At 43.5% G+C, this 12,784-nt stretch overlaps 1 protein-coding gene across 8 annotated transcripts in view; it reads left to right on the top strand.

Moving 5' to 3' along the window:
* CHD5 (chromodomain helicase DNA binding protein 5) overlaps window positions 1–12,784 on the top strand; it is a 235,063-nt gene that overhangs the window by 181,844 nt on the left and 40,435 nt on the right. For all 8 annotated transcript variants that reach the window (XM_040429570.1, XM_040429528.1, XM_040429519.1 and 5 more), the window contains 2 exons: window positions 5,443–5,576; window positions 12,387–12,531. In XM_040429570.1, coding sequence (XP_040285504.1) covers window positions 5,443–5,576; window positions 12,387–12,531 — 279 coding nt within the window. The remainder of the gene's footprint in view (window positions 1–5,442; window positions 5,577–12,386; window positions 12,532–12,784) is intronic.

Below are 12,784 nucleotides of genomic sequence, written 5' to 3'. Positions count from 1 at the left end.
CCCCTTTTGCACTAACCTATGGGTTGGGGCACCCTGGCTTGACAAACAGTAAGTACGAGACAAACCATCTACATTTCCCTGGAGGCTGCCTGCTCGGTGCTGTACTGTGAACCTAAAAGGCTGGAGGGACAGAAACCACCTGGTAACCCTACTATTCTTTTCCTTGTTATTCTGCATCCACTTTAGGGGTGCATGGTCTGTGATGAGGGTGAATTCTCTACCCAGTAGGTAGTATTTGAGAGCGTCCAGGGCCCATTTAATGGCCAAAGCCTCTTTCTCTACAGTGGCATACCTCTTTTCATGGTCATTCAGCTTCCGACTTATGTATAAGACAGGGTGTTCTTCCCCATCAATTATTTGTGATAACACTGCTCCTAACCCAGCCTCCGAAGCATCGGTTTGCAGTGAGAAGGGTTTATGAAAATCCGGACATACCAGTACCGGCTGGGAGCACAGGGCTTGTTTCAAGGATTGGAACGCCCTCCCGGCCTCTGGGGTCCATTTTATCATCACCGAATTTTTTCCTTTTGTAAGATCGGTTAAGGGAACCGCCATAGATGCAAAATTAGGGATAAACCTTCTGTAATACCCTGCAATTCCCTAAAACGACCTCACTTGCTTCTTGTTTAGAGGTCTAGGCCAGTTTTGTATTGAGTCTATTTTGTTTAGCTGGGGTTTGATCAGACCTCGCCCAATGGTGTATCCCAAATACTTGGCTTCTTCCAAGCCGATGGCACACTTTTTAGGGTTTGCGGTGAGACCCGCCTGTCTTAGTGAATCCACGACCGCCTGCACTTTTTGTAGGTGAGACTCCCAGTCGCTACTGTAAATTATTACATCATCCAGATATGCTGATGTATAACCAATATGTGGCCTTAGGATCCTATCCATCATACGCTGAAAAGTCGCCGGGGCCCCATGGAGGCCAAATGGCAACCTAGTGTATTGGAAATGACCACTGGGTGCAGAAAAAGCCGTCTTTTCCTTGGCCCTTTCAGTTAGCGGAATTTGCCAGTACCCTTTAGTTAAGTCCAATGTTGTTAAGTACCGAGCACTACCCAGCTTGTCTATTAGTTCGTCTACTCTCGCCATTGGGTAGGCGTCAAATTTGAGACCAAGTTTAACTGGCGATAGTCATTACAGAACCTTATGGACCCATCAGGTTTGGGAATTAAAACGATGGGACTAGACCACTCACTTACGGACTCTTCTATTACCCCTAGGTCTAACATCTTGTTAATCTCTTGGGTAATGACCTCGCGCCTCGCTTCGGGGACCCGGTAGGGCTTAATCTTTACCTTAACACTGGGTTCTGTGACAATATCGTGTTTTATCACATGAGTGAGGCCTGGGAGTTCTGAGAAGAAATCGTTATTTCTCATAACGAATTCCTGTGATTCCTGTTTCTGCTGGGGAAACAGGGACTCAGCAATTCTAACCTCAGGTACGGTGTAGCTTCGTGGTACTGAGTTTACCACCAGAGTTTCCCTATCTTTCCAGGGCTTTATCAAGTTAATATGATAGTTCTGTTCGGGCTTTCTCTTCCCGGGCTGATGAACTAGATAGTTCACCTCGCTTATCTTTTTAACAATTGTGAAGGGCCCTTGCCATTTTGCTAAGAATTTGCTCTCTACTGTGGGTATTAATACAAGCACCCGGTCCCCTGGACTAAAATGACGCAGTTTCGCACCCCGGTTATATATTCTACTTTGGGCCTGTTGGGCTTGCTGCATATGTTCTCGAACCAAGGGCATAACTGCCTTGATCCGGTCCTGCATCTGTGACACATGCTCAATTATACTGCGGTACGGGGTAGATTCGTGCTCCCACGTCTCTTTAGCTATGTCGAGTAGCCCTCGGGGCTGCCTGCCATACAGAAGTTCAAAGGGTGAAAACCCCGTAGACGATTGTGGTACTTCTCGTATGGCAAACAGTAAATAGGGAAGTAGGCAATCCCAATCCCTACCATCCTTGGCAATCACCTTTCTTAACATGTTTTTCAGGGTTTTATTGAATCTTTCCACCAATCCATCCGTTTGCGGATGGTAGACTGAGGTTCGGATATGCTTCACCCTGAATAGCCGACATAATTCTTTGGTCACCCTGGACATAAATGGGGTGCCCTGATCCGTTAAGATCTCTTTAGGGATCCCAACCCTACTGAACACCAGGACCATCTCCTTGGCTATGGTCTTTGCTGTCATATTTCTTAATGGAATAGCTTCTGGATATCTGGTGGCGTAGTCTAGGATCACCAGTATGTACTGATGTCCGCGAGCTGATTTCACTATAGGGCCTACCAGATCCATAGCTATTCGTTCGAATGGCACTTCCACAATGGGTAAGGGTACCAATGGGCTTCTAAAGTTAGGGGACGGAGATGTATATTGGCACTCGGGACAAGATGCACAGTAATCTCGTACCTCTGCTACTAGCCCTGGCCAAAAGAAACGCATTAAAATTCGTTCTTTTGTCTTTTCCATCCCCAGATGTCCCCCCAACAAATGACCATGTGCTAGATCCAAGACCATCTTCCTAAATGGCTTGGGAACTATCAGTTGTTCTACGATGTCTTCACCTTGCTTGTCTACCTGATACAGTAAGTTATTTTGCATCGCGATATGGGGATAAGCAAGCGTGACATCTGGGTAAACCAGAACACCATTTATTATTTTTACATTTTCCCGGGCCCGAACCAAAGTAGGGTCATTCAGCTGCGCTGTGGCAAAATTGTCGCGTGAAACCTTTATATCCGCTAAGACATTTTCAACCCTCTCCTCTGGCTCCCCACTTACATCAGTGGTTTCGGTGTCCCCTGACATTACATCAAAAGGAAACACGGCCTTATCAGGAGATGACAGAACCTCATGAAGAAGCTCAGGTTCTGTGACTCCTGTTGCCCTTTCTCCAGAGATCGTAACCACTGTTGGCTCTTTAACCCTTTTTTCCCACAATTCCCAGAAAAAAGGAAAATCCCTCCCCAGTATTACGTCATACATGAGAGTGGGTATTATCGCTACCTGACAGGTTACCTGGTTGAGCACAGTTCCTATGGTAACACATGCCGTATTATACTCGCGAGTTTCCCCATGAATACAGGTGACCCCTACTGACTGGGTCTGTAAGATATCGGAGTTTACCAAACTGGCTTTGACTAACGTGATCATACTGCCAGTATCCAGGAGAGCCTGCACCTCTCTTCCCTCTACTGAAACAGGACACAGATGTTTATTGACCTTTTCAGGGGTCCCAATAGAACAAACCCCTTGGGCAAACATCGATTTCGTATTTGGCATAGCACTCATATCACACTGCATGGGCTCTGAGTTTAACGGACAGTTAGCAGCAATATGTCCTGGTCCCCTACAACGGAAGCATTTGATAGGTTCTGGTCTCAGAAAGTCAGACTTGGACCTTTCAGAGCGTTCCGGCCAGAGTTCAGCTTTGGCCCTTGTGTCCCTGTTAGGGGCCCCACCCCTCGTAGGAGTACCCCCCTGCCGGGTACTTTCCTGGGTTAGGCGGGGCTTTTGTAACAGGTCCTTTGCCGCAGCATATCTTTCCACCAGAGAGACCAACTCATCTGCGCTGTTAGGGTCACCGTGGGTAACCCACTTGCATATTTCAGGTGGAAGGGCTTTAAGATATCTGTCCACTACCACACGCTGGACAACCTCTGGAGCCGATAGAACATCTGGTTGTAACCACTTCTTGGTTAAGTGTACCAGGTCGTACATTTGGGAGCGAGCTGGTTTGTCTGCCTGAAAAACCCAATGGTGCACTCTTTGGGCCCGAACCGACAAAGTAACTCCCAGACGGGCCAAAATCTCCGCTTTCAGCTTACAGTAATCCTGAGCGTCGGCAGGATCCAAATCATAATAAGACTTCTGAGCCTCTCCACTCAGAAAGGGGGCTATCAACCCCGCCCACTGATCTAGTGGCCATCTTTCACGCTCAGCGGTGCGCTCAAAGGTCATCAAATAAGCCTCCACAACATCCGTGGCAGCCATCTTTTGTAGGTAGTTCCCAGCACATATGTCCTTCTTCCCCATGGGACCAATTTCAGTCGACCAAGGGGTCTGGTCTGCAAAGCGCTGCACCACCTCAGTCAAAGCAACACGATCTTTGTTTTGCATCTCGGTTAGAGTGGTAAGTTGTATTGCCATAGACCGCGCCAGATCCTCTGTCTGCCGATTAGCTTCTTGCTGCACTTTGTTTGCATGTTGCTGGGCTGCGGTGGCTTGCAGCAAAGCCTTTAACATATCCTCCATGTCAGGAGTCTTTCTCTGCAGCAATGTAGCAGGTTTTACCCAGGACATATACCTGTTCCCAAGTCCAGAAACAATTTGTATTCAGGCGTTACCCTTAGCAACCAGCTGTTCAAGGAGCAAAAAAATTTCCAGCAGCAAGCCCCCTTTAATTACACACAGTTTTTTTTATTTTTTAAGTATTCAGCAGCACCTGTTCCACTGAGCAAACGGGCTTCTGGCCCTTTAAGTTCCCACACAGCACTGCAGCATTCAGCTTTTCTGAGGTGTCGTTGCCCGCATCCGACACCAGTTGTGACAGTCCATTATTTAGCTCACCTTTCCAGAGGTGAAAAGGTAGGGGGATTAGTCAGATTATTTCGCAGAAGGAGACCTCAGGAGACAGAAGTGCATTTCAACTGGCGTCCTGCCAGCTTTATTTCACAGGTTGCATTAAAACACAAAACATAAACGGAACACCTAGCCTTGTCCAGGCTCTAACTAAACAATAGGTCCCTCTCTAGGACGTGGATGAGCTATCCTCAGTCCACCCAAAATAAGCACGCTGTCTGAACAGCAACCTGTGATACTTGCAGTTTGCAGGCTCTGGACCTTCAGGGTCCCTCAGTGAGATGTGGCTTCTCTCACTCCCAGGAAGTTCTGAGCAAGTGTGTTGACAGCCCAGTTTTCTAGCAACTCCCCAGGTGCAGCTCATCAGGACCCAGTCTTAGGTTTTTTAACCCTTTCCTAAATAACTTTCTTCAGCATATGCTAAGAACCTGGGAGACACATATATACCCTCAATTGCTTCACCCTGTGAGACACCACACTGTACAAGATAAGTAATATAATGTACAGTACAGACCAAAAGTTTGGACACACCTTCTCATTCAAAGAGTTTTCTTTATTTTCATGACTATGAAATGGATGGAGCTCAGTATCTGTACAAGAAAAGTAATGTAAAATGCGTACACTGTGACTCAGCCAGCAGAATAATGAGTGCAGCTGTGGAGTACAATGCAGGATGTAAGTCAAGATCTGTATATAAGGAAAGTCTTGTAAAATATTTACACATGTAGACTACATTTATCTGTATATATGAACGGTCAAAATAAATGTTTTCCATTCAGCCACTTTCCAAAATCTGCATCTTTAATTATCAACAAACACAATTAACACTTTTTATTGTTGTTTTAAGGTTCTTGGGTTTAATGCTCGACAACGCAAGGCCTTCTTGAATGCTATAATGAGGTGGGGGATGCCCCCACAGGATGCCTTTAATTCACACTGGCTTGTCCGGGATCTCCGAGGAAAGAGTGAGAAAGAATTTAGGTACAGTGATTCCTGTAATTAAAGCCATGTCATGATTCATGACATTCTTTTGTATGGTTTTAAAAAAAAAAAAAACACTGCTCATTTTATGCAGAAATGTGTTATTTCCCCCAAGATCAGATGTTTAAGGACACAGTGTGGTCATATCGCATCTATGGGACCTTACAAGAATAAAAAAAAAATTTTGTCAGCCCTTTACTGTTGGTTTAATTTGGGAGGAAGTTCGCAACCTCCCTTTTCCACACTGATTTTGTATGTGTTTTTAATCTATGTTAAATCCATGGTGTGTTGCGAGTTGCCTAATTTAATTTAGACATTAAAGGACAAAAAAGATGCACCAGAAGAAAGCCTTAAAGGGGTATTCTAGTTTTTATTTTTTAAATGTATTTGTTTATATAATAGGAAATCATACAATTTTCTAATATATGTATTCAAAATTCTGCATACATACCTTTCTTATATTAGGCAATTGACTTCTTTATGCAATAGAATGGTATAGTCCATGTATCTGTCCTTTGTAATGTATCCATGGCCTAACTGAAACATGGCATTGGTCATGTGCACTCTACACATCATCTAATCTTTTACATTTAGTAAGCAGCAGTGTTACATGACATACATGTGCTGGTTCAGCACACAGGACTTCCATGTGAGAAGTAAAAAGGACTAGTGCTGAAATAATGATTTCATTGTGATTATTAAAGTAACTTCATTACTGTGTGTATTTACTGTACATGGCCGCCTGCCTCTAGCCGATGTTGTAAAATGGCTGCCTGTCTCTAGGTGATGTTGTCATGTTGTTAACAAAGTTTCTGTCTGCTTCCACATAGACACTGACAGACATGATTGTGCTGCAGGTATTAATACTGTATATGTTCTGCTCCTTAATACACTGCCGGTCATCTTTTAGATACCTGGGCAGTTAACTAAACCAGGTCACATGATACTTGTGAGGGTCACATGATGGCTCACATGACTGACACCATGTTTAGTCCCATAAAGCTCTCCTATGGATGCATTTTACAGGACTAAAACGGACTGTAGTACTTTATATATATTTTTTTTTTAGGGAGAGGCAAAATTTGAAATAGATGAATATTAGAAGTTTTTGATATCCTATTGTCTACATAAATAAATGTAATCATTAAAACCAAAATAGGTCTTTAACCACCTCAGCCCCCAGTGCTTAAACACCCTGAAAGACCAGGCCACTTTTTACACTTCTGACCTACACTACTTTCACCGTTTATTGCTCGGTCATGCAACTTACCACCCAAATGAATTTTACCTCCTTTTCTTCTCACTAATAGAGCTTTCATTTGGTGGTATTTCATTGCTGCTGACATTTTTACTTTTTTTGTTATTAATCGAAATTTAACGATTTTTTTGCAAAAAAATGACATTTTTCACTTTCAGTTGTAAAATTTTGCAAAAAAAACGACATCCATATATAAATTTTGCTCTAAATTTATTGTTCTACATGTCTTTGATAAAAAAAAAATGTTTGGGTAAAAAAAAAATGGTTTGGGTAAAAGTTATAGCGTTTACAAACTATGGTACAAAAATTTGAATTTCCGCTTTTTGAAGCAGCTCTGACTTTCTGAGCACCTGTCATGTTTCCTGAGGTTCTACAATGCCCAGACAGTACAAACACCCCACAAATGACCCCATTTCGGAAAGTACACACCCTAAGGTATTCGCTGATGGGCATAGTGAGTTCATAGAACTTTTTATTTTTTGTCACAAGTTAGCGGAAAATGATGATTTTTTTTTTTTTTTCTTACAAAGTCTCATATTCCACTAACTTGTGACAAAAAATAAAAACTTCCATGAACTCACTATGCCCATCACGAAATACCTTGGGGTCTCTTCTTTCCAAAATGGGGTCACTTGTGGGGTAGTTATACTGCCCTGGCATTCTAGGGGCCCAAATGTGTGGTAAGGAGTTTGAAATCAAATTCTGTAAAAAATGACGAGTGAAATCCGAAAGGTGCTCTTTGGAATGTGGGCCCCTTTGCCCACCTAGGCTGCAAAAAAGTGTCACACATCTGGTATCTCCGTATTCAGTAGAAGTTGGGGAATGTGTTTTGGGGTGTCATTTTACATATACCCATGCTGGGTGAGATAAATATCTTGGTCAAATGCCAACTTTGTATAAAAAAATGGGAAAAGTTGTCTTTTGCCAAGATATTTCTCTCACCCAGCATGGGTATATGTAAAAAGACACCCCAAAACACATTCCCCAACTTCTCCTGAATACGGAGATACCAGATGTGTGACACTTTTTTGCAGCCTAGGTGGGCAAAGGGGCCCATATTCCAAAGAGCACCTTTCGGATTTCACTCGTCATTTTTTACAGAATTTGATTTCAAACTCCTTACCACACATTTGGGCCCCTAGAATGCCAGGGCAGTATAACTACCCCACAAGTGACCCCATTTTGGAAAGAAGAGACCCCAAGGTATTCGCTGATGGGCATAGTGAGTTCATGGAAGTTTTTATTTTTTGTCACAAGTTAGTGGAATATGAGACTTTGTATGAAAAAAAAAATCATCATTTTCCACTAACTTGTGACAAAAAATAAAAAATTCTAGGAACTCGCCATGCCCCTCACGGAATACCTTGGGGTGTCTTCTTTCCAAAATGGGGTCACTTGTGGGGTAGTTATACTGCCCTGGCATTTTCCAGGGGCCCTAATGTGTGGTAAGTAGGTAAATGACCAGTGAAATCCAAAAGGTGCTCTTTGGAATATGGGCCCCTTTGCCCACCTAGGCTGCAAAAAAGTGCCACACATGTGGTATCTCCGTACTCAGGAGAAGTTGGGGAATGTGTTTTGGGGTGTCTTTTTACATATACCCATGCTGGGTGAGAGAAATATCTTGGCAAAAGACAACTTTTCCCATTTTTTTATACAAAGTTGGCATTTGACCAAGATATTTATCTCACCCAGCATGGGTATATGTAAAATGACACCCCAAAACACATTCCCCACCTTCTCCTGAGTACGGAGATACCAGATGTGTGACACTTTTTTGCAGCCTAGGTGGGCAAAGGGGCCCATATTCCAAAGAGCACCTTTCGGATTTCACTCGTCATTTTTTACAGAATTTGATTTCAAACTCCTTACCACACATTTGGGCCCCTAAAATACCAGGGCATTATACCTACCCCACAAGTGACCCCATTTTGGAAAGAATAGACCCCAAGGTATTCGCTGATGGGCATAGTGAGTTCATGGAAGTTTTTATTTTTTGTCACAAGTTAGTGGAATATGAGACTTTGTATGAAAAAAAAAAAAAAAAAATCATCATTTTCCACTAACTTGTGACAAAAAATAAAAAATTCTAGGAACTCGCCATGCCCCTCACGGAATACCTTGGGGTGTCTTCTTTCCAAAATGGGGTCACTTGTGGGGTAGTTATACTGCCCTGGCATTTTCCAGGGGCCCTAATGTGTGGTAAGTAGGTAAATGACCAGTGAAATCCGAAAGGTGCTCTTTGGAATATGGGCCCCTTTGCCCACCTAGGCTGCAAAAAAGTGTCACACATCTGGTATCTCCGTATTCAGGAGAAGTTGGGGAATGTGTTTTGGGGTGTCTTTTTACATATACCCATGCTGGGTGAGAGAAATATCTTGGCAAAAGACAACTTTTCCCATTTTTTTTATACAAAGTTGGCATTTGACCAAGATATTTATCTCACCCAGCATGGGTATATGTAAAATGACACCCCAAAACACATTCCCCAACTTCTCCTGAGTACGGCGATACCAGATGTGTGACACTTTTTTGCAGCCTAGATGCGCAAAGGGGCCCAAATTCCTTTTAGGAGGGCATTTTTAGACATTTGGATACCAGACTTCTTCTCACGCTTTGGGGCCCCTAGAATGCCAGGGCAGTATAAATACCCCACATGTGACCCCATTTTGGAAAGAAGACACCCCAAGGTATTCAATGAGGGGCATGGCGAGTTCATAGAAATTTTTTTTTTTTGGCACAAGTTAGCGGAAATTGATATTTTTTATTTTTTTCTCACAAAGTCTCCCGTTCCGCTAACTTGGGACAAAAATTTCAATCTTTCATGGACTCAATATGCCCCTCACGGAATACCTGGGGGTGTTTTCTTTCCAAAATGGGGTCACATGTGGGGTATTTATACTGCCCTGGCATTCTAGGGGCCCTAAAGCGTGAGAAGAAGTCTGGAATATAAATGTCTAAAAAATTTTACGCATTTGGATTCCGTGAGGGGTATGGTGAGTTCATGTGAGATTTAATTTTTTGTCACAAGTTAGTGGAATATGAGACTTTGTAAGAAAAAATAATAATAATTCCGCTAACTTGGGCCAAAAAAATGTCTGAATGGAGCCTTACAGGGGGGTGATCAATGACAGGGGGGTGATCAATGACAGGGGGGTTGATCAATGACAGGGGGTTGATCAATGACAGGGGGGTGATCAATGACAGGGGGGGTGATCAATGACAGGGGTGGTGATCAATGACAGGGGGGTGATCAATGACAGGGGGGTGATCAATGACAGGGGGGTGATCAATGACAGGGGGGTGATCAGGGAGTCTATATGGGGTGATAACCACAGTCATTGATCACGCCCGTGTAAGGCTTCATTCAGACGTCCGTATGCGTTTTGCGGATCCGATCCATCTATCAGTGGATCCGTAAAAATCATGCGGACGTCTGAATGGAGCTTTACAGGGGGGTGATCAATGACAGGGGGGTAATCAATGACAGGGGGGTGATCAGGGAGTCTATATGGGGTGATCACCACAGTCATTGATCATGCCCCTGTAAGGCTTCATTCAGACGTCCGGATGCGTTTTGCGGATCCGATCCATCTATCAGTGGATCCGTAAAAATCATGCGGACGTCTGAATGGAGCTTTACAGGGGGGTAATCAATGACAGGGGGGTGATCAGGGAGTCTATATGGGGTGATAACCACAGTCATTGATCATGCCCCTGTAAGGCTTCATTCAGACGTCCGGATGCGTTTTGCGGATCCGATCCATCTATCAGTGGATCCGTAAAAATCATGCGGACATCTGAATGGAGCTTTACAGGGGGTTGATCAATGACAGGGGGGTAATCAATGACAGGGGGGTGATCAGGGAGTCTATATGGGGTGATCAGGGGCTAATAAGGGGTTAATAAGTGACGGGGGGGGGTGTAGTGTAGTGTAGTGGTGCTTGGTGCTACTTTACTGAGCTACCTGTGTCCTCTGGTGGTCGATCCAAACAAAGGGGACCACCAGAGGACCAGGTAGCAGGTATATTAGACGCTGTTATCAAAACAGCGTCTAATATACCTGTTAGGGGTTAAAAAAAACACATCTCCAGCCTGCCAGCGAACGATCGCCGCTGGCAGGCTGGAGATCAACTCTCTTACCTTCCGTTCCTGTGAGCACGCGCGCCTGTGTGCGCGCGTTCACAGGAAATCTCGCGTCTCGCGAGATGACGCGTATATGCGTCCACTCGGAATGAATCAACCACCTCCAGGACGCGTCTGTGCGTACAGCGGTCCGGAGGTGGTTAAAAACTATGTACACCTTTGGGGAAATATTTATTTTTTTATTATTGCGTTGTACTTATTTTGAGCTAAAAATAATTTTTTCAATTTGAGCTTTATAAAAAATATGGAAACCTTTTTCTGTACAGAGCTGAGATGCTATATTAGCTGCCAGTGGATTTTCTGTGTTTTCCGTCATTTGGGGAGCAGACGGTCTCCTTATCTCTGCTCTATGACATTATAAACACTCATTATAACTCAGTTCTTATCTTACTGATAAGAATGTGGCTTAAATAAGTGTTTATGACCTCTCAGTAGTTTAGAGATAAGGGTAATTAGATGAAAGTACCAGTCACACAGTCATTAAAACATTTAACCCTTTGTGACAGAATAGCTGAATATTTTGAATAAAGGCCAATTGAAAATATAATTTTTAGCCAAAATTTAGTAAAATACAATCCTAAAGAAAATTTGCCTCCAAAGGTGTACATAGCCTTTAAGCTAATGGATGCTACTTGCAGTTTCATCACTAGAGGGCAGCAAAGTTCAGCGATGTAATTTGTACCAGTGGTCATTCTCTGTATTATAACGGATCGGCTCTCGTCAGCATTTACCTGAAGTGAATGAAGTCAGTGGATGGCTACAACTTCAGCTACAGCTCTGTACCATTGACATCTTATGACATTTCTTCAATAATTCCAAGACAAAAATGTCTCCTACATCTTATGTCTCAGCAGGTTATTGATTGTATCATAGATATACTGTAGTAACAGTGACAATGGTAGCATATGGACCACCACTCCACTGCTTATTTGTTGGAAGCACCTTATAGAATTTTGTATCAGCTCAGGGGTCTCGCTATGGAGGGGGCTGTGGAAGCAGCCGCACCAAGCCTCTCTGCCCCATAGGAAGAGGTCAGCAAGGCCAGAGGTTGGTGCTGTGTGTAATACCCTTCTGTAGGCAACCCACATGGAGTACTGTCAGACACTGTCTAATTTCCAGAGCCAAATGCAATGCTGCCACTACCACCATACCTTGTAAAATAATATATTGTACTGTGCCTAAGTAGCTGTGCCACACAAAGTGAATACCACCTTCCACTGCCCAGGTGCCAACATAGTGCTCAAGAAATACTAAGGTTCTGGAAGTTCATTGACTTCAAACAATACTGGTGATCCAAAAGAGGACCTCATTTGGTATGGATCTCTGCTTGGGTCATAGCAGGTGCCAGTCATAGACCTCTCTGCCTCCCATTGTCTGGAATACATATTTACAATGATCTCTTTGTGCAGGGCATACGTATCTTTATTTATGAGACACCTCTGTGAGCCTGGAGCGGATGGGGCAGAAACCTTTGCCGATGGTGTTCCTAGAGAAGGACTTTCTCGACAACATGTCCTCACCAGAATTGGAGTCATGTCACTAGTTCGAAAGAAGGTGGGTGAGTAAATGTTTGCACTAGAAATCAAGGTATGTTGAATGATTGGCATATATGCACTTGGTTATGTATGTGTGTGTATATGTATACATTTGTTTATTTTATGCACTTATATAGCGCCGCTATATACCGCAGAGCTTTACAGACTGTAGCATCAAGGTGCCACAATTCTCCATCAGTATGTCTTTGGAGTGTATATATGTAGTCATGAAATATCTCATCAGATGTGACACTCAGCAGACTTGTTATGCA

The sequence above is a fragment of the Bufo bufo genome, chromosome 1, assembly GCF_905171765.1.
Source record: "Bufo bufo chromosome 1, aBufBuf1.1, whole genome shotgun sequence".
NCBI lineage: Eukaryota > Metazoa > Chordata > Amphibia > Anura > Bufonidae > Bufo > Bufo bufo.
This window is presented reverse-complemented; position numbering and strand designations above follow the sequence as displayed.